At 44.2% G+C, this 26,150-nt stretch overlaps 1 protein-coding gene across 1 annotated transcript in view; it reads right to left on the bottom strand.

Annotated features, from left to right (window-relative positions):
• Window positions 1-14,267: 14,267 nt before the first annotated feature.
• Window positions 14,268-26,150, bottom strand: part of LOC144108343 (sodium-coupled monocarboxylate transporter 1-like) — a 43,020-nt gene continuing 31,137 nt past the window's right edge. The window contains exons 12-15 of the mRNA XM_077641602.1: window positions 24,443-24,618; window positions 23,356-23,459; window positions 20,393-20,496; window positions 14,268-14,312 (exon numbers count right to left, since the gene is read on the bottom strand). Coding sequence (XP_077497728.1) covers window positions 14,268-14,312; window positions 20,393-20,496; window positions 23,356-23,459; window positions 24,443-24,618 — 429 coding nt within the window. The remainder of the gene's footprint in view (window positions 14,313-20,392; window positions 20,497-23,355; window positions 23,460-24,442; window positions 24,619-26,150) is intronic.

The raw sequence follows: 26,150 nt of genomic DNA, 5'->3' as shown, positions 1-26,150 counted from the left end.
CGTGCTCAAGAACAGTAGCCTGAAGGAAACTGACATATACTGTGATTTTTCATACCTGTTTACTGCACAGGAAAGTTGGGTATTTGTTTTGAATATTCCTTGTGTAGATGTTCTCTGACTCTGGTCCAGATATAACGATCATCACTCATAACTAAGATTTTCCATTTTCCTGAATATCGTTTTAAGTGGATTGCATTGTATTCGAAGGCTGAAGATGCCTGTTCCAAGATGATGCGTGGTCTTTACGTTTAGGCATTGCAATGAAAATTGTAACGTTGATCCTTGGTGGTCCATATTAATTGCCTGCTCTGTTTGATGGTTTGTAGTACACAGGAATTTTAGTTGAGTGATTCTTATTGTGCTTGATGCTTGTTCGTGGCTGGAGGTTTTAAAGACGCATTTCTGCCTTAAAGACATTGTAGGATTTATTGCCCTACCATTTCGTGGTGCACAAGTTTTTTAGTGACATTCAATGATTTCCCTAATATTGAAAAGAAATACAGTAAGTCGAGCGATGCTCAGAAGAATGCAACAAGAAAGCCACTTGTCTGTGCTTTTGCACACTTATTTGCAACCTGTTGCAGTAATCCTCTTGTTCTGGCTCTTTTAAAACACTCCTGCCTTCTTCCGATGCCATGCTCATGTTTTTCACTTCTTCCCATGTTCATTTCACGTCTTGCTAGTTCATGTTTTTCACTTCTTCCCAATGTTCATTTCACGTCTTGCTAGTAGCGAGCACATGTGACGGAAGCAGAGCAAATGTTTTTTCCCCTTCTGCATTTTCTGTGTTTGGGTGTGACAGATAAGACTAATCTCTTTTTTTAATGACTGTGTGCATTAAATTTCTTCTATTCAAAAGAAGGTAGACTTTTTACTTCAATGTGTCCATCTTGTGTGTATGGAACTGCAAAGTGATTGTTTAGCCAGAATGGACAAGTCTAGAAGCTTGTAGGTATGGTGCAGGTATCTGAATCCTTGAACAAGCTCTGCTTTGAGCCATTTTTGTTGGTGTCCAAGTCCATTGCTTGTGTCTAAACTCTTCATCTGACATTTATTTATACCACCTTCTTTGCTGTAGTATTTTGCAATTTCAATGAGTGCCTTTGCCAATATTGATTATGTGCTTGTGCAGAAAAATGCAGGGCAAAAAAATGAATGTTGAGACGGGAATTGCTGGCTGGACATTTATCTTCTTTTTTTCTTTGTTTTTCAGGTTCAATGCCCGTCTTCTCACATTTTTGATGAAGTCCTACTCTCTACTTTAGCTATCCGTGTTATAACTCTGGCAAGACATGTTCCTTACCTTCTGTTCTAGGTGCAGTGCACTGTGTTCAGGCGTGTTTTGGCATTTGTGATGACATGCTCTTCACGTTCAAGAAGCATTGGAAAAATCCTCTGCCTGTTTCATTTTGAATTTTAGATGTTTTACTGTTTCCCTATATTTACAGAGATTTGCTTCGGACATATTCACTGCCTATTCTCAATGGCAGGTAATTTCTGGCCATTTAATGCTTCATCTCCCTTCTGCCATTGAAGGGGCACCTTGTTTTACTGCTGAACTGTAGCTGTGGACATTGCCATGAAATTAGTTGAAATACTGTTGAAAATAGTTGAAAATCCAGCTTGAAAATCCCGTTTAGAGATCAGGCCCGTCTAATTAGTTGTAGGCACTATAGCCGACACTGATAAGAACAAATTTTAATTGATTATTCTAACTGTGGAATTGCGGGATGGAGATTCAGTGAACTTAGTTGCAAATACTGTGTTACATGTTTGTTTTGAGTTTCCATCGCTTCCTTGATGTATTTGCGTTTGCTAGATGTCTTCTGCAATTGTGCGCATGCACAATTTAAGGAGTAACAGCGAATGTTGATTAGAAAGTGTAACCAACATTCTTTTCTAATGACTTCTTGAACTGTGGAAGCAGTTCTTATTCTTTCTTTCTCAGCTTCTAGATTTCAGCTATATGTGCTTCCATGTGCTGTGCTGTTTTTTGAGTAGGCTCGAAGCAGGCTTCTAGATGTGGTATGACAGGCAATAATTATGATCGTTAGCACAAATTAGTGTTTGCAACCAAAAGTTTTTGTTTGTACATGCTTATTGGTATAAAGCTGTGTTGTGCAGTCTGAGAGCTCCCAGTCAGGTTCTACTGGGCCCCACCACTGAGTGTTTTAACGAGGGACATATATTGTTATTCCGTGAGATTGCTTGGGAAGATTGTGTATCCCACAATGCTCCATTCATGGCTTCATTGTCTGCTTTCTGGCTCTGTGGCTGAAAATTATTTCTTGAGACCATGTTATGAGGGGCATTTTTTTGTGTGTGGTTTGCAGCTTTTCATGATGTGAGACTATGGTTTTATGTATGGATGGCTCAAACATAGCTATCGTAAATTTGATTTCTTTAGAGCCCATAGATTGGTTGCTAAGTTGCAGTATTTGCACCTTAAAACTTTCTTTCAAATGTGCTTGATCCTGTTCTGACTATTGTTATGATGTGAAACTGGTGGGCAAGGTGAAGGTGTGAGAGAGCTGGTTTTGCTGCTTTTTGCAATTTCGTCTATTACTAAGAGTGGTCGGAACCCATGTTAGTTTCTTATGTCTGTAGGTTTTTAGTTACCTAAAATTTCACTGCGTTTTTCTTTCTATGTTGGGCTGGGGGTGGCTTTTCATGCTCAAGAATGCATGCTGCCTTGTCAGGTGAACTTTTCTTATGAGGATGAAGTTTTCTTCAAGTCTTACTTCCTCAATTTGACAGCAGATATTCTGACACCATAACTAAGTCATTGTGAACGTGTCATCAAAATATGTTAGTCCTTTTGGGAGGTAGGCCAGCAGTCATTCGTGCCTTGAAAGATATCCATTCCATTTCACAAAAAATGTGCTTTCTTCTATTGCCCAGGCTCAACCAGAACTTGCAACAGGAGGGACTTACTGCCTCAACAAAGGCAAGAAGCAGGAAGAGCCCGTTTCCTGTGCCCTGAGTGTGGGTACTCCACCAATTTCCAGACTAACTTTAAGAGACACCAGAGGACACACACCGGAGAGCACCCCTTCCGGTGCACCCAATGCAACAAGAGCTTCACCACCAAGGGCGGCCTGGTGGAGCATATTCGCATCCACACTGGTGAGAGGCCATACCAATGTACACATTGCAGCAGGAACTTCACTCTGAGCAGCAAGCTGACACAGCATCTTCGTATCCACACAGGCGAGAGGCCATATTGATGCACACATTGCAGCAAGGACTTCACAGTGAGGGGCAATCTGAGACAACATCTTCGTATGCACACAGGCGAGAGGCCATACCGATGCAACCTATGTCCCATGGGTTTTGCAAGGAGTACACTCCTGAGTCGTCATATGCTAATCCACACCCACAAAAAATTGTGTGTGTGACGCTTCACCTTCAGCATCTTTGCAAGAAACAATACTGACAATAGTTCTAAGCTGTGATGTGTTTTACCTGCATTGAGTGCTGACAGGACACGTTTACAGTTATGTGATCTCTTTTCTGAACATGCTAGAAGACTGCTTCATATTTATGTTGCTGTTTTGCTAGAGTTAATGTCAAAGCAGCATGTTGTGCCCTTTTAATATGTTGAAGTACTCTTTGCATGTGTCTGCTGCAACCAAATTGGTGGTGCAGTGTTCAACTATGTTGTCTCCATGTAACCGCCTTTATCAGTTCATAAGTTCTGCAAGATGTGCCTTCGCTATTTTTTTTAATCGAACAAATAAACTAACCGGAGACTACATTTGTCTTCGGACAAGGAAATTTTGTTTTCTTGTTAGCTACCGGTACCACTTAGCCACCCCAAACTTGGAGAAATTAAGAGCAATTGGCCCTGAAAGATGTTCACCCTTGGTATTGACTGTCATTTATTGGCATTTATTTATATGCTTGTTTGGTGTATGCTTCGAGATTAGTAATGCCCGTTTCATAATGATGCATTGTTTTTACATTCAGGCATTGCAATGGAAATTGTAATGCTCATTCTTGCTGGTCCATATTAATTGCCTGCTCTGTCTGATACCTCGTAGTACACAGGAAACTTAGTTCAGTAATCCTTTTTGTCTTTGATGCTTGCTCTTGGCTGTAGGTTTAGATGACACATTTTTACATGAAAGTCATTGCAGGATGTATTGCCCTGCCATTTCATGGCGTACTAGCTGCTGAGTGAGATTCAATGATTCACCTAAATTCCCAGTGAGCCAATCAACGTCTCACTCATTGGGGATCTGTCAGTACCGCACGGCAGTTTTCAATGAGCATTGAACGCTATAGATATCCTCTCAATGGATGTTCGCGAATGGTCATCAGAATTCTTTGTTGAATCGACGCATCTCATCGAGAGAATCTCAGGGATGCCAAAATGTCGAATGTAGGACTCTTTTTTTTCTGATTTCTTTGGAGTTTTGGTGTTTGACGCACCACGTGGCAAAGCTAGGCCTAATGCGGTGTAGTTTTCGCGGCAGACCGAGGTCGCAGCAACACCTTCAGGGGTCCACACCCGGCTTGTGATGTCGACCAAAGCTCGAAATATGTTAGTGGTAGAAGGGACTCCGGGCGGAGCTGAGGAATTTGAAGTATCCAGCGAGTGGTAGGCTAGCAAGAAAGGGAAATGCGAGCCACCGGAGAAGATCGCGCAGCTTTTTGCGAAGCAACGAACTGCTAAAAAGCAAGTGGGCAGAAAGATAACTGAAAATTCGATAAAGAAGGAGATAACGCGGAACCCGAATGGAGCCGAAAAGATTCTTTTGCAGCCACGTAGCGGCATGGTGCACCTAGTCTAGTGTGGCACCGCCTATTTGATTGACGAAATAAAGAGAAGGCTGGGAGTCAACACACATGTGGAGGAGGATGACGTGGACTCGTTAAATATGAAGCAACACTCGATTCTTGTAGTCACTACGAGCGCAAAGAGAAAGCTGCACTGTGCGAGCCCTATGCCCATCATGTTCGATGAGAAGATAGCAGCGACAGCCTACATGGCGACTCCGGAAGGCCGCGGCAAGGGCGTGATTGACGACATGCCATTAGAGTTTCATTAGCGAGAGGACGCAACGTGTGCGCGGCCCTGAATATGCAGTGAATTTACCGTGTTGCGAATATGTGCAACAGTACCTATAGGCACTCTAGCGCAGGTGGCACGAACATATTAACTTTTTCTTGCATTTTGTGTGCAAACACTCCTGTGTTTTTATTTTTTCCTGTCCCTATCCTACTAAGTTCTTGCTATCCTCTCTCTTTGCCTGTAATTCCGCCGGTTGCAGTTCTGGTGCTTCAGCGATTAGATAGCAATCGCTGGGCCGCTAACATTTTTAGCTTCCTTTTTGCATTTTCGTCAGTTGTAGTTGCCTCTGAAGCGTTGGCAATCTACTACTTTTTCGAGGTGTGGCTCCAGGCGAGTTGCAGGGGCTTTTAAGCACACAGACCGCGGGTGCAAGAAGAGGGAGACATTTCCATGAAACGATTATCATTTTCCCGCGACTTTTAAATGTGCCATGATTGGTTTCCACAGCCTACGACACCAACACTCGAAGCAGGGTATTTTGCATACCACGCCTTAGGCCTTTTCTTTAGGATGACTTTCTCTGAAGGGGTACAAGATGCATCCAATAATGGTGGCCGGCTTGTCTGTAGTATGTATCCCTTCCTTTCTGAGAAAACTGGCCAAGGTTCCGCTGACACCTTTTACGTACGAACTGCATACGCATTTTGCATTCGGCGTGTTCTTAGCATAAGCATACAGGTGTTTTCGTTGCATTCTTTTTGGTTTTGGATGATCCATCTAGTGAAGTCTTGGGTATCCATGTCTTACAAATAGATTATTTTGCTGATGACGAGTTTTAATAGGGCAATGGCAACCTCGTAAGAAGAGCAATGGGATGAAGTGTTTTCTTCAACAAAAGTAACACATGGTTAGCTGAAAGACCATTTTCCAAGCACTTCATCACAAAGGAAGCAAGCGCCAAGCTTCGAGAAAACTTGCGCCGATTGGAAACCAGCGGGCGGCGGCACTGGGGAACGAATCACGCACCGTCCTCGAGCAGCATGCTTAAAGCGATATGTCATTGCTGTTGTCACTGATTTTAGAACAACTAAGCAAGAATTGGGAATTGTCTTAACTATAACTTGCTTGAATTTCACCCTACTCTTCGGACACAATTTTTGGCAGTGTTCCTCCCAGGAAGAAGGGACAGGGGGGGTCACCTGCTGTGCTTTTGCATGCCTTTCTTTTGTAATGATAGCTACATTGCGGTAGCATTTCGAGCATTTAGCGTGGCGGCACCGCCACGCTGTCATGTGGTTGGTCACGTGGCGCGGAGCCGTGGCTCATCAAGTGGTTCGTCACGTGATCATATTCCACTCGGCCTGCTGTAGCTATCACGTCACTCCAGGATTAAGCAGAGTGAAACCACTGCAATTCTTTTTCCGTCCTTTTACTTTTGCTCGGATCATGGACCGTGGTTGCTTCTTGAATGTGCTATGTTTCTGCTCCCTACGGTGAAGCACGATGAAGCCGGCGCCTCTGCGAAAACGGCCCAGAATAGTCATGGATGCACTCCTGTCTCCAGACTGTCATAACAAACAACTTACAACTGTTAATGTGTCAGTCCTAACAAAAGGTCTTTCCATCTGCGGACAAAATTTTCCCAAAAATGACATCAGAGCTTCTGCAGCGGATCAGTTACATTCTTTAATGCCTTCCACCAGCTTAAGGAATTCCACCAGCTTTGTTAAACGGGCAGTGGATGGCACAGGTAAACAGTGACACAAAAACAAATTTTGGACAATTTAGCATGGTTACGCCAAATGCATCTTGAACTAGGAGCGCTAGCACTTCGGTTTTCAGTGCTGTTTCGGTGGTCGGTTCTGTTGCGCACGGATGCAGTTGATGAAGGCGACAGTATCCAAAACACATCGCAAGAGACGTATTTTTTACGAAGGCAACAACATTTTAGGATTCAGAATGTTCGGTTGCGATGGTGTAGCAGTTGTCTAAAACAGTAACCACCAAAACTGATGTGTTCTCGCCGCCCCGGGTTCGAAAATCACTCGCGGCCGTGAAATGTTTTCGGTTACTTTATTTCAGGTCAAGTAAATTTCATACATACAGACAGACCATGTCGAAATCCATAATTGAAGCCTCAGTGCCACAACAAAAAATGCGACCCCGTTTGGCCGCTGTTGTTCTACGAGCTTCTGGAGGCGGCGGTTAGTATAAATGGGGCTGCTCAATGGAACCGCATCATCGAGTGGCTCATCTGCTCACTTACTCAAAAAAAAAACGGCGCACTGAAAGGCTTTTCCTTAGAGCATTTACTTCGTTCCTTGTCATGCATCATCAGTGCACCATGTTGCTATGGCCTGTGTACAGTACGAAACAAAACCAACCATTGTGAAGGGGTGAGACCTTTCTGCAGCCATGTAAGTGGTGAAAGCTTCAAAAGCTGTGTGTTTTCGACTTGTGTGGCAAGAAACGAGTGGAATGGAGCAAACTGTCCATTTCTCCAGAGATCATCTCTCAATGAAAAGCGTCGAGCACGGTGCATCGAGTCTCCAACGCCACTATATCAAAAACAAAACAACACCGCAAAATAGAATACAAAAATCACGAGACACGGTTACCACTGCAGAATGCCAGATAACTTATTCTTTATTACCTTTTATTTTTATATCACTTTGAGTACACATGGCGTCACTTATATTTTTACTCGTGATGTCAATGTGCTTGTATACCGCTCAGTGGGAAACGGGAGCGCGTGCAGTGAGAATGGGGAAAACACACTTTAAAAGACAGCTTGTTCACATGATCTTATCTGCCTCGTGTCACTGCACCCTAAGGGAACCAAACACAAAGAACTATCCACAGAATGGCTCCTTTGAAGATACCCGCTTTTCCAGTGTGTCACTTGGCCGCGCTTGCCTACTCCCGATATGCAGCATTTATTGTCTAAGAAGTGAATGGACAACTTGCAGAATTGCTGACTTACAGGAAGGTTTCTTCCAACCAACAACCCTATTTCGCAAACCGCGTTTTCACTTCCTGCTCTGCTGACTGAAGGGGTTAGCGTGAGGGGAAATGAGTCAGTCGTCCTCTACTGTACTATTCTTCGAAAAGTTGAGGGGGGCTGCACCCTATTCTGCAGGAACATGAAGCCTCGACGGTCACCACCAGGTTTCGAGGTTGAGTGTAAAAAGAAGTCAGAATGTTATAATGATGTATTTCCTTTACGAGTACCTGTCTCAACCCGCTCCTCGCATCCTTTCAAAGACTACTCTCTCATACAGATAAAGGAACATCTCCCCCTCATTTTTCGAAAAAAGAATGCATGAGTGCCGTCTGTAAATGAGGGTTTTGGGTTGGCAAACTGTAGAGAACGCTCGACATTCTCGGGGGTGGCGCTGCCAGCACCGTGCCAGCACCGTGCCAGGCGTGCATGTGGCGTGATGATTCCTTCTTGGATACGGCGCGAAGTTCAAAAGCAAGGGGGGAAGTTCATCAGTAGCAAAGCCAAGATCATGTCTGACAGTAAGGCAGCTGTTCACAACTTTTGTAAGGGGGTGGTCTCCACTCAAGCCGCCAAATTACCACGAAGATACCCCTCAAGCAGAGAGGTCTCTCTAATATGGGTGCCTGTTCATGAGGGTATTCCGGAGAATGAGGCTGCTCACAGCTTTTCTCGAGAATTATACATCTGAGCTTCTCTGGAAGTTCCCCTGAGTGGGAGTAAAGACCCTCTCATAACGTATAAAGAAATAGCCGAAGCACCTAGACTGGATAGAACACTCACTTCCGGATAGGTCACACTCCAAAGGAGTGCACGGCCTGGAGGAGGCTTCAGGTCAACAGATTCTTTCCGTACTCTATACTACACGATGACACTGTGGAGCTTGAGCTCTGCAGTAGCTGCCACAGAATGACTTCGCAAAATCACTTAATTTGGGAGTGTCAGTATTCTTCTGGGGCTAAATCACAAAGCACCCCAGACCTTGCCACCTGGGGAGAGCTGATCCGGAGCCATGACCCGGATCAGCAAAGACTCCTCATCCGTCAGGCAGAGACAGCTTACTACAAGACTCTCTGCACAGTCTCCGGGGCTGAGAGCTGGCCGGAGGTACCCCCTTCTGATTGCTGCGCCCCGACTGTGAGGCCCCATGATGACGGGTATAAAGTTCATTCATTCATTCATTCATTCAAGCAACGTGTTATGGTCGTCAAGTCCAGGCGCTGTGCTGGTATTTGCAACAAGCTCAACATCATCTGTTGATCAACCCCGAAGCCTGGATTTTTGTCGCTATGTGTACGAGGCTTAATAAAGGGGTTAAGCATCAAATTTTAAGGCTATAGTAACCTTGTTATAGGCTTCCCTTGTATGTAAGGTCACCCACGCTGAAGTATTGGATGCAACAAGCGCTTAAAATATATTTTAATTGAGCTCGAAAGAGTCCCTAAGTGCTTTTTCTCACGATGGAGGCCATCGCTAGTTCTATACGTGGTGACGTATAGCCCTGGGAACGATATCAGTGACATCACAACACAGTAACGTGACGCACTGTGAACGGTGACGCGCGACATCGGCGATGCACTGCTTCGGCGACTCAGCTGTCGGTGTGCTGATCGGCATATATGCCGTTGCTGACGCACCAGCCGGCACATTATATCGGCGGCCGAGCGAAACCGTGTCGATGAGACGATGACTGTCTTGTCGCACGTTCGCCGCAATACGAATAAGCGAAACGAGCGACTACGTTTCATATGTTCACCCTTCGGACGGCTAACCTGCAATACGAATAGGCCTAGCGAGTCCGCCGGGTTCGTATGTGCAATTTCGGCGATTGTGGAGAGACGAGTTGACAAGTTTTAGCGAATACATATGGTCATCAAGCGTAGCTTTGACAACAGTGACCTTAACTTGAGGATTGTTTGCATCTTTGGGCGCAAATACATCAAGCGGGAAGCGCCGCTGCTAGGCGGTGTGACCCAGTCCGTCGGTCAATGCTGCAGGCGCCCACGGCGGCAGCTACAGTCGTCGGCGTCGCTTAATGGAGGGCAACAAGTTAAGCCACTTTGTTTATCTCAAATGGGTACCGAACATACCTCTAGATAAACCAATTTAAATTCAAGTACTGGGCACATCGGAAAAAGCAGTTACAACGAGTCAGAAACGCGGGTTCTACGCGTTGTCAACAAAGCTGGCTATGAATAAGCATTCCCCAGGCTGGCGCTGGCATTCTTCGGCGATTCTTGTAAAGTTAGCGCACTGTGCAAACAAGTAAACCCGCAACCGTGGCAAAAGAGATGAGCTTGCTTAACCTAAGTGGAACGCAGCTTGCAATTCATGCCGAACTAACGCCTGTGTACAGATGCAGATATGTAAACAAAAGTAGCGCCGAGATGCAGTCGTCGTCATGGGCGCATTCTTGGAGGAATTACGTACCCGTGCGGTTAACCCTGAACCCTGTACAATTGTCTGGAAGCACTCATTTAGCGTATGCATGGACTGCTTGCTATACACTAGCAACAGATATCGTAATCAGCAGCCACGGGACCTTGAGCTAGTCTCGCAGCGCGGCTGCGCAGGTGGCGCGAAGTGAAGACAGAGATGTGTATTGGTCAGTAGGAAAAGTGAGGCATCATGTCGCTGTAATGTGACCAGGGTCAGCTACGTCCGCCGATCATCGGCGTCGGCGTGGTAAAGCAAAATACAACGCAGAAACCGCGTTGGCGTACGCGATATGGCGACTTGATCGGCCGAAGCGAACCGCTTGGTTTCAGGACTAGCTCAGTGTCATTCCTCGCTCGCTTGGCTTTTCTCAGCACATCGCAGTACTGACCAAGTTTGTCGGCATATGATTTCGAAATGCGCTGCTGTGCAGTATGTGTGCGAGAGCAGACGACGCAGCAATACGTGCGTCAACTTTTGGGGCCCTTGTGACCAAGGCTGCTGCTCTTCCCTGGCCGTGACGCCGCAGCACACCCCGACGCTCAGAAACCGAAATCGGTCAGTATAAATAATGCAATAATAAATTATTTACCACACTTATATGAATTGCACAGCGTGTATCACGTGTCCTGGGGCTATACGCAACGTTTGAAACAAACAACACGCCAACGAAAAATTTGGTGTGTCCACCCCTTTAAAGGGGCCATGACAGCCTATTTTCACGCATACCCTGCTTATTTCCTTTAATTCCTAACAGGTTAAATTACGATTCCCCCAATTTTCAGTTGATTTTGTGCGGTAAATATTTTTAAAAACAATTTTTTTTGTTTGTTTTGCGAACTGCTTGATCGTCTGGCAACCTCTAATCGCTGACGTTACGGGCGCATCGATTGATCAATTAATCAATCGATCAATCCATCGATCACTCATTCTATCAATCAATCAATCAATCCATCTATCAATCATTAATGCTGTCGCGTTAAAATTCCTTCCCTTAAGGCGCGGTACAGGTGCCCATCGAGATGCGCCATTTTTCTCTAACGGCCAAACACGCCGACGCCGACGACACCGGCTTTTCTACGACACGAGCTCAAAAACTACAAACATATAGGTCACACGTCGGGTTCCTCTTTGATAGCGACGATGAACTACTTCCAACACGAGGCAACTTCACAAACTCAACAGAAACACATTACTGCACAACCAAACTAGATACACGTGAATGGGCAGCCTTGGAGCAAACGTTACTGTGTCATTATGACCAAGAAATGACGCTCCTTGCCACTTAACAGTACTGAAGGCGTGCTGACGCATGCTTCCTATTTTATTATATTCCTGCTATAACAGGAACACTCAATTTGTCTTCATTTTTCTTTTCTGTTGATTTCCTCCTTTCATCTTGCCTATGTTCCCTCGGAAGATCTATTCATGTGCCAAAATGCTTGTGTGATCTCTCAGCAAGTATCGCATTGATCTCTGATGTAATTATTTTGGACTGGTCATAACATAAACGCCAGGCTTCCCTTACTAACTGCGATCTTAAATCTGCGTGCATATTTCCCCCAAAATTCCGTCTTAATACGTACTATTTCACCAATGGAGCACGATAAATGTAACGTCATTCACTGGATGTCCGTTCGCTAATCCTCTAACGAGGGGCGCGGTCTATGCTACTGTGCCAGCTACCAGGCGTGGCAGTATCGAATATACATTTACCTTCGTGACTAGCATTCGATACATTTTATGTATCGTTGTTAGGTATAGCTTGCCAAAAATGAAAGTATCGGAGTATCGGTGTCGAAAATTGGGGTTCAGTGTGTCGTATCTTGCTATGCAGATACTGCCACACGTGCATCAGATAGGACCAGCCTTCACAACAATAAGTTCGAATTCAGACCATCGATAATCGTAACCGCAGGTAAAGGAAACAATGCAATAGCAAAGTGTGCGAAGGGTTTCTATAGCCTTAAGTAACGGGACAAATAAGTTTCAAATCAGAGTAGAGTGCCTATTTGCAAAAGGTACTGATGCAAGGAATTCCATAGAGCTATTGTTCTGGTGAAGAAGGAGTATTTAAAGAAGTTGACTGGGCCGTCAGGATTGTAACATGTTCTTTGTGCGAAGATCTCACAGATCAAGAGCAGCGCTGTTTGAAGTAGAGAATTGTGTTTAAGTGGAAGTGATTGTTGTATAACAGGTAAAATAATTTTAACGCTTCGACCATCGTTAGTTTTGAAAGTTCAGGTAAGCTTAGATCACAGAGCTTATCAAAATAAAACCATTTTAATCTTACTGGATGCTGCGGCAACCTACTTATGCCTATGAATAACTGCCTAAAAAGGCAATTTTTTTATTTTAAAGCAGCTAAGATTCGCCACTAATACCAGATGTTGTCGCATCCGTTCGAGGCTAACACCCAGAGCTTAACATGTCCTCGAATACATGTGGTGCGCCGGGAAAGAGAGATGTTCATGTAAAACATAAGGAAAACTGTTTCTTCAAGCGAAAGTTTCTCTTGTAAGTCCAGCTTGCTCGCCGGGGTCATTCAGCCCTGTCCGATATCTTCTCCTCGAGACTTCACAGTTGCACTGAAAAAAAAGGAATAAAATCAATATTCTTATCAAGGAAGGAATAACTGCTTGTGCGCAATATATGAGCTAACGCATCTATTATTGACATTACGCAGCTGATTTTTTGGCAAATATTTATGTCAAGGGTTGCTTAATGTAATACATTTTCAGTTAGAGATCTGCTATCACCGAATTCTGTGCACCCTGTGCATCCTTGTTATGTCACATGTTAGCAACGAAATTCCCCCTCGGAATTCACAATGTATCCCAAGTCACGAATAGGCTTAGCATTTTTATTATGCGAAACAGTTTCACTCGTTAACAGAGCTTTGTGCGACATCTTACAGCATAGGCTCAGAGCGCAGAGTTTTGGCAGAAAAGAATTCGTTTCTTTGTTTCTCATCTAGACCAGGGGAGGGGGGTGGGGGACTAAGGCAAATAGAACGTGACAAAATTTCCACCCTCTCCCTATACCTAGTTAGAACAGCAATGCCATTCGACTCTAAACACACATATAGAACAGCGCTCACACCACGAACACACAACGGAAGAAAACTGTAGTAACGGAAATGATTGAAAACTTTTGCTAATTCGAATGAACAAGGCGCGTGGCTGAACACGCTCACATTTACACAAAAAACAATCTATTTACACATATTCGTAGGAGTTACACAAGCACAGATAGAGAAGAATCTAAATGTGACAGTCCGAGAAAGGAGGTTTAATTAGGTATTAATTCTCTGTTTAGGTGTTTTTGGGCGTGAGAACAGCACCAGGATGCGGCCACCTAATCCGCTCTGCTTCTTCGTCCAGGTTACGGCATGGGCTCTGTTCAGCAATGCGCCGCTATCGTCACCTACCCGTGAGATCAGCAAGCTGCCCTGCCACTTCAACGACACTTGTGATGCCGCATGCCCGCAAGACAGGCACATTTTCATCGCCGTCCCTCCATCGCATGAAAGATCCAGATCAACAGCGACATCATTTGCTGCCTATATGAACAGCTGGCGGGCCCCCGGCGCCCTTTGTGGGCGTGAGAACAGCACCAGGATGCGGCCACCTAATCCGCTCTGCTTCTTCGTCCAGGTTAGTTTTGTTACTTCCCTGTACGCTAAGAAATCTAATGACGTGTACCTGTTGCTGTTCCCACGCCCGGGAGTTTTGCTTTGTGTGTTCAGTGAATGCTTTGATATTGTAAACCAACTTCTGGCGTTGTCCGGGGACGTCGAGCTCAACCCTGGGCCTAACACGAGGCATCAGGTACAGGACTCTCTTCCTGACGTCCAGTCTAAGCAGTTGAAAGATATGTTTGCAATACTGGAGACTTTGAACACGCGAACTGCGAAAATGCAACTGGACCAAAAGGCTTTCATAAAGTCTATTGATAATCTTAAGAAGTCCCAGCTGAAGTTAGAAGAAGATTTGAGCGAAATGAACAAAAGATTAACTAACGTTGAGCGCAAAACTGTTACCATTGACGAAACCGAGGAGGAAGTACATCCTTTTCAGCAGTTAGTTGACCAACTTTCTAGTGAAAACTCTCAGCTGCGCGCGCACCTGTCTGAACTAGAAGACAGGCAGCGACGCGATAACCTTCTGTTCTATGGCATACTTGACGCGCAATCAGAGCCCTGGGCTCAGTCAGAAGAAAAGCTGGTCAAGGTTCTTTCATCCTGCTTGGAAATTCCGTCCTCTGAAATTTCGATCGATAGAGCGCACAGGCTCGGTAGGTTCGCATCGGAAAAATGTCGACCAATTATTGCCAAATTTTCATCCTTCAAGGTAAAGCAGAGAATACTGCTTAACTGTTCTAAGCTCAAGGATGAAAAAATTACGCTTAGCGAGGATTTTTCTTTCGCCACCCGTCACGCTAGAAAAAAACTGGTCGAATTTGGCAAATCCCAGCCGCTCACTTTCAAGCTTCGCTTCAATAAGCTTTACATAAAAATAAATGCTACTCCTACAATGACTCTGATGACTCCGTTCATGAAATCCCAAGCGCCTTCCCGTTGCCAACCGACCGTTCTGAGGACCCTACGAATGATACCCACAGCGCCTCCGCGCCACCGACCGAACTTGTTACCAATTAGCACTGCGCGAGGGACAGTGGAACTAATAAGTCCCCGGCCATTACCCCACTTTCTCTTTTGTTCACAAATATTCGCAGCATAATACCTAAACGAGATGATCTTTGTTCTGTAATTGATGCTTGCGATGCTGACATTGTATGTCTTACTGAAACCTGGCTATCGGCGAAGATAGATAGCTGTGTACTTCTTACCTGTAAAAAGAGATATAACATTTATCGGTGCGACAGGGGTACTAGATGTGGCGGAGGCGTGCTTGTAGCTGTTGTTGATACTGTCATGTCTTTTCCGATCCATTTTGTAAGCGCGTTGGAACTTGTACTGGTTGAAATTCGCACATGCTCTAGGAAATTGATAGTGGGCGTTTGCTATCGTCCGCCGTCTACCTCCCCCACCTTTGTAAACGATCTTCATGATGTCATTCATATGATTACAGTCCGTTATCCGAGCAGTCCCTTTATCTTACTGGGTGATTTTAATTTCCCCAACATAGTGCGGTCTAATGTGAGTTCTTATTGTGAACCTTTTTCAAGTGAATGCGACATGTTCTTGAATTTGTGCAGTGATTTTAACTTATCCCAGCTTGTAACGCAGGCAACTCGAATTTCACCTACTGCGTCTAATATCCTCGATCTGGTACTCACCACATCGCCTGATTTTTTCCAGCCCATATCATACTTGCCAGGGTTAAGTGATCACCTACTCCTTCATTTTGCTTTGACCTGCGCAGTTCCCCATCAACGTAACCACAGTAAATATATCCATGATTACAAAAATGCTGATTTTGATGCTATTAACCTTGAACTGTCTGTTTTTCTAGACCATTACTTGCTAAGCTTTCATGATCGCTGCGTGAATGCTAACTGGAGCCTGTTTAAAGAAAAAGTTGCTGCGCTCACTGAAAAATATGTTCCACGCTTAGTCATCACCTCTAACCGTCAATCACCATGGTTCACTAAATCGTTAAAACGGCTCTGTAATAAGAAAAAACGCATGTTCCGCTCTACAAAACTAACCGGTTCCCAAGAACGTTGGACTGCTTATCAGGCCGCGGCCCTTGAATATAAAAGTTCACTGAAGGATGCCAAAGGTTTGTTTTTCAATGACACATTACCTTCCCTTTAGATAAACAACCCTAGGCAATTTTGGAGTGTAGTTAACGAAAAAGACAATTCATCCATCAGCCTTAAAGACTCCAGTGACCAACTAATTCATCCTAATGAATGTGCAAATGTTCTAAACAGTGTATTCGTTTCAGCTTTTTCCAAAAATCAGTGTTCGGTAACCCCTGCATATAACAGTGCTGACTTTTTACCGATGGATTCTACTGTCTTTGATCCTGCTGGAGTGGAAAAAATAGTCGAAAAACAAAAGGTTTCTTCGTCATGTGGTGTTGATAACACTAGTTCTAAGTTCTTGATTAAAACCAAAGTATACAGCGCAATAATACTCTCTAACCTATTTCAGCAATCTCTTGAAACAGCATGTATACCTGATGACTGGAAGGTTGGGAATGTGATTCCCTTGCATAAATCTGGTGATCAACATTCCCCGCATAATTATCGACCCATCTCACTTACCAGCATTCCGTGTAAAATCATGGAGCATGTTATTTACTCTCACCTTGCATCGTTCCTTGATTCTAATGCCTTTTTTACGGACAGTCAACATGGATTTCGGAAGTGGTTTTCTTGCGAAACACAGCTTTTAACCTTCACACATGATCTAAACTCATTCCTCGACAGGGGTTCCGTTGTCGACTGCATATTCCTCGATTTCTCAAAGGCGTTTGACAAGGTCTCTCATCAACTGCTTTTTTTAAACTTAGTAAACTTAACCTCGACCCTAACGTTCTTAGGTGGCTGCATTCGTTTCTCACTAATCATTCACAATTTGTCACCGCTAATAATGCTTCTTCCTTCACTTCTCCAGTTTGATCTGGAGTACCACAAGGCTCTGTTCTAGGGCCTCTGCTTTTTCTTATATATATCAATGACTTACCTGACAATCTATGTTCAACAATAAATCTTTTTGCTGGTGACTGCGTCATACACCGCGAAATTAACAGTGACTCTGATATAGCTCTTCTTCAATCGGATATTGATCATGCTCTTGAATGGACTAACAAATGGAACATGGAACTAAATATAAAAAAGTGCAAGTACATGCGGGTTTCTCGTCGTAACACCACATTGCCTTCATATCGTCTTAATAATTGCAGCCTTGAGTCTGTGCCTTTTTACAAATATTTAGGTGTCTTCATTTCCCATAATCTTTCTTGGAAAGTACACATAGACTATGTAAGCAATAACGCTAACCGCATGCTGGGCTACATACGCCGTAACTTTAATCTTTCTTCTAGCTCCGTAAAACTGCTTCTCTACAAGTTGTTGGTTCGTAGTAAACTAGAATATGCTGCATCTATCTGGGACCCCTATCAAGAGACAATAATATACCAACTCGAATCTATACAGAACCGTGCGGCCCGTTTCATTCTCTCGAATTATCACCGTAACTCTAGTGTCAGTGCCATGAAATCAAGCTTATCACTCCCACTGCTGTCGCAACGTAAAAATATATCCCGCCTTTGTCTATTCCATAAGATTTACTACGATAACCCCATCCTTAAGAGAAAATTTATAACGCCACCTTGCTACGTTTCAGCTCGGATCGATCATCGTCATAAAGTTGGTATTCTTTCATGCCAAACAAACCACTTTTACAACTCATTCATCCCCAGCACATCGGCACAATGGAATCACCTTCCCCGATCGGTCGTCGAAATAAGTGACCATTCTGTGTTTAAATCGGCTTTAACTAACTTGATGGTAACATAGTACATGTAATTCTTGCGCCCTGCCGTTTATTCTTTTCAGCTTATGTGGTAGTTCAAACAGACCTGGTCTGCGTGGTATGCTTACTTTTATGCTTACTTTTATTCTTTGCTCATAAATTCGTGTTAAATGACTGTTAATTTGTTTGATTGTATTTGCTGTAACCTACTGATTTGCGCGAGCCATATTTTTGTTCACATTTTTGTGTTACTTGTGACTGCTGTTCCTTTGTTATTTTGTCTATTGTACCCCACTCCCCTCTGTAATGCCCTCGGGCCCTGAGGGTACTGAAATAAATAAATAAATAAATAAATAAATAAATAAATAAATAAATAAATAAATAAAGGAATTTTCAGAAGCACTGAAATCTCACTGTTCTCCAGCCTTATTTAGAATTCCTGTAGACTAATGTACTAATGTTTGTGTCACAGAATTATATTTTTGGTACCTGTCTTATGTTCTGACGGAGAAAGCAACGCGATGTTTCCTCATTGTCCATCTTGATGAAATGTTTTGTGTATTTAAGGTAAAGAATAAGTCCTTATAGCACACCATATCTACACAAAGTATCGAATTGCTCAAAATCAATGGAGCATTTTCTAGGTGCACATAACTACCATGGTATTTGCAATATAGATGAAGGGCTCGTTTCCACTAAAATAACTAGCTTGTTGTAGTGAGTCTACGTAGTCGTTCCGCTAGCATCACAGAGGGCATTTGTTAAGTTTTGTTTAAGCCATAGCGGAATCAGCTGGCCTATTCTGTGAATGACACCAACAGACTTCGGAAGATAGACACATAAATAATTCATACGTGAACGCCTAAGTTTTTGTTCCTTAAAGCGCTTATTTACCGTGACTTTGAGTAAAGGCAGCTCTCATTATGTGTGTTTTTCTTAAGTGGCTAAATATAGCATGGATAGTTTTTGCAGCGTTCAGTCCCATGCAGGCAAGCGACAACACATCAGCTAAAAGAATCGTTTTTACTTGTCGCCAATAGTTATATAAATCACAGGTGTTGTGGCTGTTCCCAAATGTACAGCAAATATTGGTTCGGTTTATGGGGGTTTAACGTCCCAGAGCAACTCTGGCTATGAGGGCCTCCAGAAATTTCGGCCACCTGCGGTTCCTTAACATGTACTGACATCGTACAGTACACGGTCCTCTATAATTTCGCCTCCATCGAAATTCGACCGCCCCAGCCGGGATCGGACCCGCGTCTTTCGGGTCAGTAGCCGAGCGCCATAACCACTGAGCCATCGCGGCGGTCCCGTACAGCAAAACTAGACATCATCGGCCACCATGATTTTTTCTTCAATTCGGTAAAACATATCATTTCCTTTAAAAACATAGCCTCTCCTTTGAATGGTTATACTTAGGTGCTGCGAGCATACCCTCTAAAGAAAGAATCGGGGAGCTTGGAGATAACCACGTCTCTGTGAAAAACATAACACATTTATTTTTTATTGACGCCCCAGGTCACCTAGTTCATCCTCTTTGATCCTGATACTTCAAGAATTGGCATGAATTGTTCAAAATTTTTTAAACCTGACATTTCTTTGTTCAGGCGCTCTATATCGTCGTAACTGTCGCTGTGTGAATCATGTGTGAAGTTACAAAAAAATTTCCAAGCACTGAATGTGTTCCTGAGACCCTATTAGCTCTCAGGTGTCAATATTAGACAAGCTATTTTGCTATGCTGTGTAAGTTATCAGTGAAATTTCGCTATTTCGTGCCAGCACCGTCCCGTTTGATGTTCATACGACGCGAAGCTGTGAGCAGTTTATTGCTGTTTTAATGTTAGCTGTTCATTTACGAACGCCAAATATTTCAATGCAATAACATGTTTCTTGCACGTCAACCGCTTCATTCTTCAGGCTTCTTTTCATTGTTCGAAGTGAATGACGATGTCGTGTACATCTGCCTTCGGCGCCGGGATCCAGTGACACGTGTCAACTTCACGTTGCCTGATGCTTTTACCAATAGCTTCACCTAGTTTTCAACGATTTTCACGGCATGAGCTTTTTGCGGCGACCCCTTCAATTCTTCTTTTTATATTCTGCCTTTTACGTTGTTCCAGCGCTCTTTCTTTTTGTGTTAACTTTTCGTTTTCGGTCTTCAGGGCATTGTTTTCACTTCCAATATGTTTAATCTCTTTCTTTAGAATAGGAACTTCTTTTTCAATCTGCACAATTCACCCCAAGTATCAGCACAGCATTGTTTTACACTGTCTTTTAGTTCTCCCAACTCAGTTCGCATGTCACGTTAAAAGGCTTCCGGCTGTCTTGATGGTTCCTCTAGCTCTTTGGCATCCTTCCCTTCTTGCCAACCCATTTACAATGAAAGACGGCGAAAACAGTTCCAACTACAGCGTTTTTGCTTAGCTAAATGATTCAATTGTAAAGCAATCCCTCCTGCTTGGAGCCACAAATCCATTGTGCCACTTACCTCCTTTTCTTCGGGAGCCGGCATCCATCCCAATTTTCGCCATAGTGGCGTAAGAGTTCCACTCGTCAGGTTCTGCTTGCCACGTGTGGAAATGTCAGTGCCACCTGCAGAAGCAACGACAAAGAATTTTTAAATCGAATTTAATAGTGTATGTGTGAACCTTGTCTCCAGCTTGCCTCTTTTAGCATGAAAATAAATGGCGCAAGCTTCATTACTGTAGATGTGCTGAATACACGTCGATTATGTAAGCACTTAGACAGTCGTAACGTTCGAAGAGAAACACCATGTGGTTCTTGTGCTTTACTCGGCTGTTAACTTCTGCTAGGCCTGCTATCTTGTTTATGATCAACTAGCCCCGTATGTCGACCACCAGTGCGAAGGCTGCATAAGTGATTGGAGATATTTCCTCTTGTAATTGTGAAAAAAATATAGCGCCTGCTGAGATGATGCGAGAGCATGTCGGTAATGATTGCCCACCGTTCCTATAAGAAGAAATATCCGACTAACAAAAAGGTTCTTGCCCTCGAAGCGACAAGCTGACAGCAATAAAAAAAGATCCCTTCAACAAATTTTCTTTGTTTGGCCTGTATTTGCACTCGTATATTTCATGTAGTGGAGAATGAGAAACACGTATGCGGTGCCAAGCCATGATAACACTTTAACACTGTCGTTCATGTCACATCAGGAAATATATTTCTGCAGAAATGGAAACGGTTTCTTTTATAACGCATGGTAAAGACGAAAAAGTTCGCAGCTATTAGCAAAACTCGCTTTTAGGTCATATCTGCAAAAAACGGGCTACATGGCCTCGAAATCGCCGCGACCTGGCGCCGAATCCAAGAGAAAAGTGACGGCAAAATTTCTAATTTTACTACAGGAAAACCTTTGTACAAATATATGGATTCAAAGCAAGGCTTGGGTGCAGCAAGCAGGTGGCGTGATGGCTTCGACCGCTTGGATCTTGTCACGAACCTACGCACTGTGTTTGTAGGTAGTCCAGTCGCTTCGACTGTGCCATTCGCTCGAGCCTTCGCATGCGGGCGCTGGTAACAGATTCTGTAACATTTACTACGAGACTTAGGCGACTGCGCAAACACGCTTAGCAGGTTTGGGCGGACATATGCGGACAGCCCGTGCCCCGCGCCTCGCGCTAGTTTCGTTTTTGACGAGATGGCGACAAGATGCCGACAGACGTCTTCAAATGCCACTAGATAAAATATCCTGAAATACCTGATGGTGCAGCATCCTGCGCGCCTGCAAAACAGAAGCCAACGTTGCTACGGCAAAGCCGCCGGCGGATGACGTCAAACATTAGTCGCGTTGCATAAAAGACATAGATAGAGCCAAAGCACCGCGTCATGCCCAGAACACTGCACGTGCACGTGCACGTGGGAGGCCACAGGCGCATACGTATAGCGGGTCCACCAGAGTACGAGCGCTGTTCGTATCCTGCCCACGAGCGCCTTGCATGACAAGATGCTCAAGTACATGCAAACACATCTCTCGCATTGTAAAGCACCCATTTAATCCAGCCGAAATCAAAATAAAATCGTCACACGCTCATGCGTGGTGTCAGTGTTCAAAACAAAGCTAAGGATTGCAAAACCACAAGGTGCACGTGCAGCTACCGCGCATCATGCGCATCAGCATGCATTTTATCACAATTTGTTTTCTATATCAATCGTTTCTGGGCCAAAAGGCGAGAACAGAGGGAGTAGCTATTCAAAACGATGTAAATGTCGGTTTTATTACACAGGGCTCTTCGGAGATATAAAAAATAAAAATTATGAAGTGATTCACGGAGCGCGGAGAGGCGCATAGGTGCAGGACTTGCGCAAGCAAACGCGGTTGCATGCCGTAGGTGTGGCATAAACTCTACTTTTACAGTGAAGCACAGAAGCGCCGTGCAATGTGTTCCACAAGATATTGGTTGTTGAACGTTTGAAGCACAGCAGACTAAGTGCAACATTCAGTATGAAGGAACGTTGAGGAAAGTAAAGAGAAGTAACTGTTGGCGACAGTTCACACGTACTATCTGAAACAATAGTCTCTAGGAGAGGCGAGAAGCGATCATGAAACATAAGTACTAGGCCTTGCAAGGGTCATGCCATTTAACTATCAGACATTACAATACACAATCCTGACTTTCAGCTACACCAGAATGGTCTAAAGCCACCAACTAATAACAGAGCTAATGTCTTCGATTGTCGCTCAGGAGCCCTGGAGACTTTTGTCCCTGGTAGTATGCCTGCAGGTGTGATGTAGATACGGAGTGGCAGGCGATCAACTAAGCGCTCTCGAGTAAGTACGAGTATCAAATAAAAATGGTAACGTTGCATCGCGGCAGTGCGACACCGGTGCGTGCAGTCTCTTTCTAGGTAACGCAAAGACAGATTCCTAATGTATCGACACTAACGCCCCTTTTCCTCTTCAAGACAGTGGTTTCATTTGACAAACTCAATCGTATTATTCTCTGTACAAAGCAATGTTTAGCGATTCTGAGTACAGCTAGGTGGCGCTTGTTGCCAGAGCTTGCAATACGCACCATTTGTGAGAATAACGATAGTCCAGAAATACTTTTTCTCTGTCGTATTTATTTTGAAACTCTTTGGCGGTTATTTACACTATCTTGAATTCTCGTGTTTATCACAGCTTTCCCTGACTCATGTTCAGAAGTTTCTGTACCCTTCCGCTGAGTATTTGTATCCAGTAAACAGAAGGGAATAAAGTTTATTTGGTGATGCTTCATGAGAGGAAATTTTCTCCTCAGAAATTCATTGATGTCCGTGACGCAATTACACATTTAGAACATGAGTCACCTCGAACGTCCATTTCATGCTCGGTCAGTAAAGTAGTCCGTGGTGATTAACCCAAGGGGAATAACCCAAAGAGGCACGCCAAAGCGCTCGCAAGAGTGCAATGCAGGACGCAGAAAGCACCTACAGATGAACAATAATAAATACCCAACAGAAGGCTGACCGCAAGTCCTCCAAAGTATGTAGCGGATGTGCTGAAGAAGCTACTCCAGTGTGAGGACAGACGGAAAACAGGGAACACGTCAGACGATCTGTGAAGCACACACAAACAATACAATTATTTCATCGATGCAGAGCTTGCCTTGCGCAGCATGAGAATATAAAGTGTGGCACGAACTTGCTCAATAAATGAATAAACTTGCTCAGTAAGCAAACGTTTTACAAGAAATTCGGCATCCCGAAGGTGTGTTACACTTCTACTCAGAGTCAACCCTTCGCATCAAAGATTGTGTCAGCGTTCTATTCAAATTTTCCTGCTTCCTGCACATGCTGCATGCCCCGCCGCGGTGGCTCAGTGGTTAGGGCGCTCGACTACTGATCCGGAGTTCCCGGGTTCGAACCCGACCGCGGCGGCTGCGTTTTTATGGAGGAAAAACGCCAAAGCGCCCGTGTGCTGTGCGATGTCAGTGCACGTTAAAGATCCCCAGGTGGTCGAAATTATTCCGGAGCCCTCCACTACGGCACCTCCTTCTTCCTTTCTCCTTTCACTCCCTCCTTTATCCCTTCCCTTACGGCGCGGTTCAGGTGTCCGCCGATATGTGAGACAGATACTGCGCTATTTCCTTTCCCCCAAAACCAATTATTATTATTATTCACATGCTGCATGGTGCATTAATGCATGGATGGTCTTTGACTGGCTTTTCCCTTTGTAAGAACAGTGCAGAAACAAGTGAGGTGCATTTCAGCATTCATTTTTCCCAAAGCCAACTTATGCAAACGATGCATAAGCTCACTTACTTACTCATTAGAGTTTATCTCTTTAGAAGCCTTCGCTAAACTTCCAAATAAACTGCAATCTGTTAATGCTCAGCTATATTAAGATTAATAAACACTGCAACACTGCCGAAGGCACTTTTATAACTGAACCTAAAGTCTTATCTTGACTTATGGAAACTAAAGAGCGCTCTCAAATTAATCATTTTTTCTTGTCTCTAATTCACGAAACTGTGCGTCAACCACGCTTCATGCTCAACGCCCAGCAGTGCCTCGCAGGAAGCGGTATCTAGCGCAGTACCTTTCCGTGCCAACGCTGATGGTGACACTCATGTTTCCTGCATCAACCGCTGTAACATTTCCCGGGCAGTAGTCCAAGCTGACGGGCATCCCCTCTTCTGTGACACCAGCGTTTACCCTGACGAACAAGTGAGCAAGCTGGTAGGCAACCATGAGAAGCGTCACGACGCCGGCACCCTGCGGGAAAGTTAAACACTCTTTGTGCGGAATTGAAAGAAGTTCTCAAGTTTTCAGCTTATCGCCTTCGGCGCTCGGAGGAATGTGCGGGAAGGTTGTGCCTTTAAAACCCTGGTGTGTCCGAGTGCTTTCACATAAGAATCATGTGATACATTGCAATGGTCTTCTTCATAGCTTAGGCTTTTAGAGTTGGATGTTAACCTCCAGGCGTTCAATTTTTCAGCAATATTGCTGGGTGTGCCGCACAAATTTATTTCTGAGCGCTGAGCTACGCATACCCAAAGAATCGAAAAATAGTATTTAAGAAAAGAAGTTTAAGGTGGTCTAAGGATACTTATTTACACTCTGAAAGCAATATCCACAAGTTTTGTCTGAGTTATTTTGCACAGAGGGATGCTTTGCATCTTAAAGGTTGATTTCTGGTGGCACTGCGTGAGTGCTCGCATCCCCATCGCTACTGTCATTTCTGCAATTATAATAATGTGCTCGACATTACATTCATTGCTGCGCATCACTAAGTTACTAAGTTAATCATTCACTAAGTTACGCGGCTGTGATTTTTTACGCCACAAAATGGGCAATGGAAGCATAAAAAATACAACCAATAATAAAGCCAAAACGTACAGCTAGTGCTGCCAGGTGCTGAAAAACAGCCAAACGTCCTTCTGGGGATGTCGATAAATGCTCCCAAACCCACAGGCAGCCGGCACGGCGGCTCTGGCAATTTGGTCCTCTTTTGATGTGAAAAAAAAACCAGCGAGAAAAGACGCAAGACCAGAGGAAGACGCACACAGACTGTCGCCGGACTTTCAACTGAATTTATTAAGGTTCCACCACATACTTATAACCACTACTTGCGCAGGCGCACATACATGCCACATTCAACAAAGTCCGGACTTCATTACTAGCCAGATAAAAAATTCCATTCTTTGTCAGTGAGAATAACAGATGGGTCGCTGATACAAACACGCTCGTTCTTTTTTATTAAAAACGCTTCTAACAGCTCGCGCTCGTGCCTGGACTTCCCGCGGCCGATAATGGTAGCATTGTTCAGCAAAGCTGATCAATTTTGGCACTCCTTGACATGTATGGCCAGGTTGCTCCCTGTACCTAAGCGCAGCGTTCTGCCATGTTCCCTGAGTCGCTCGTTCAAACATTGCCCCGTCTGCCCAATGTAAATTTTCCCACAAGAAGTAGGGATAGAATATACTACCCCCACAGCACAGCAGTATATTCTATCCCTACTTCTTGTGGGAAAATTTACATTGGGCAGACGGGGCAAATGTTTGAACGAGCGACTCAGGGAACATGGCAGAACGCTGCGCTTAGGTACAGGGAGCAACCTGGCCATACATGTCAAGGATTCGTTAGTGACTGCGACATTGCAACTAGCGTGGAAAGCACAAGGACCGAGGCAAAAGGAACAGACGAGACAGCTGTCTCGTCTGTTCCTTTTGCCTCTGTCCTTGTGCTTTCCACGCTAGTTGCAATGTCGCAGTCACTAACGAATACACACCAACTAGCCCAACTGT

The sequence above is a fragment of the Amblyomma americanum genome, chromosome 10 (assembly GCF_052857255.1).
Source record: "Amblyomma americanum isolate KBUSLIRL-KWMA chromosome 10, ASM5285725v1, whole genome shotgun sequence".
NCBI lineage: Eukaryota > Metazoa > Arthropoda > Arachnida > Ixodida > Ixodidae > Amblyomma > Amblyomma americanum.
The sequence above is the reverse complement of the archived record's forward strand: the minus strand, read 5'-3'. Positions and strand labels throughout refer to the sequence as shown.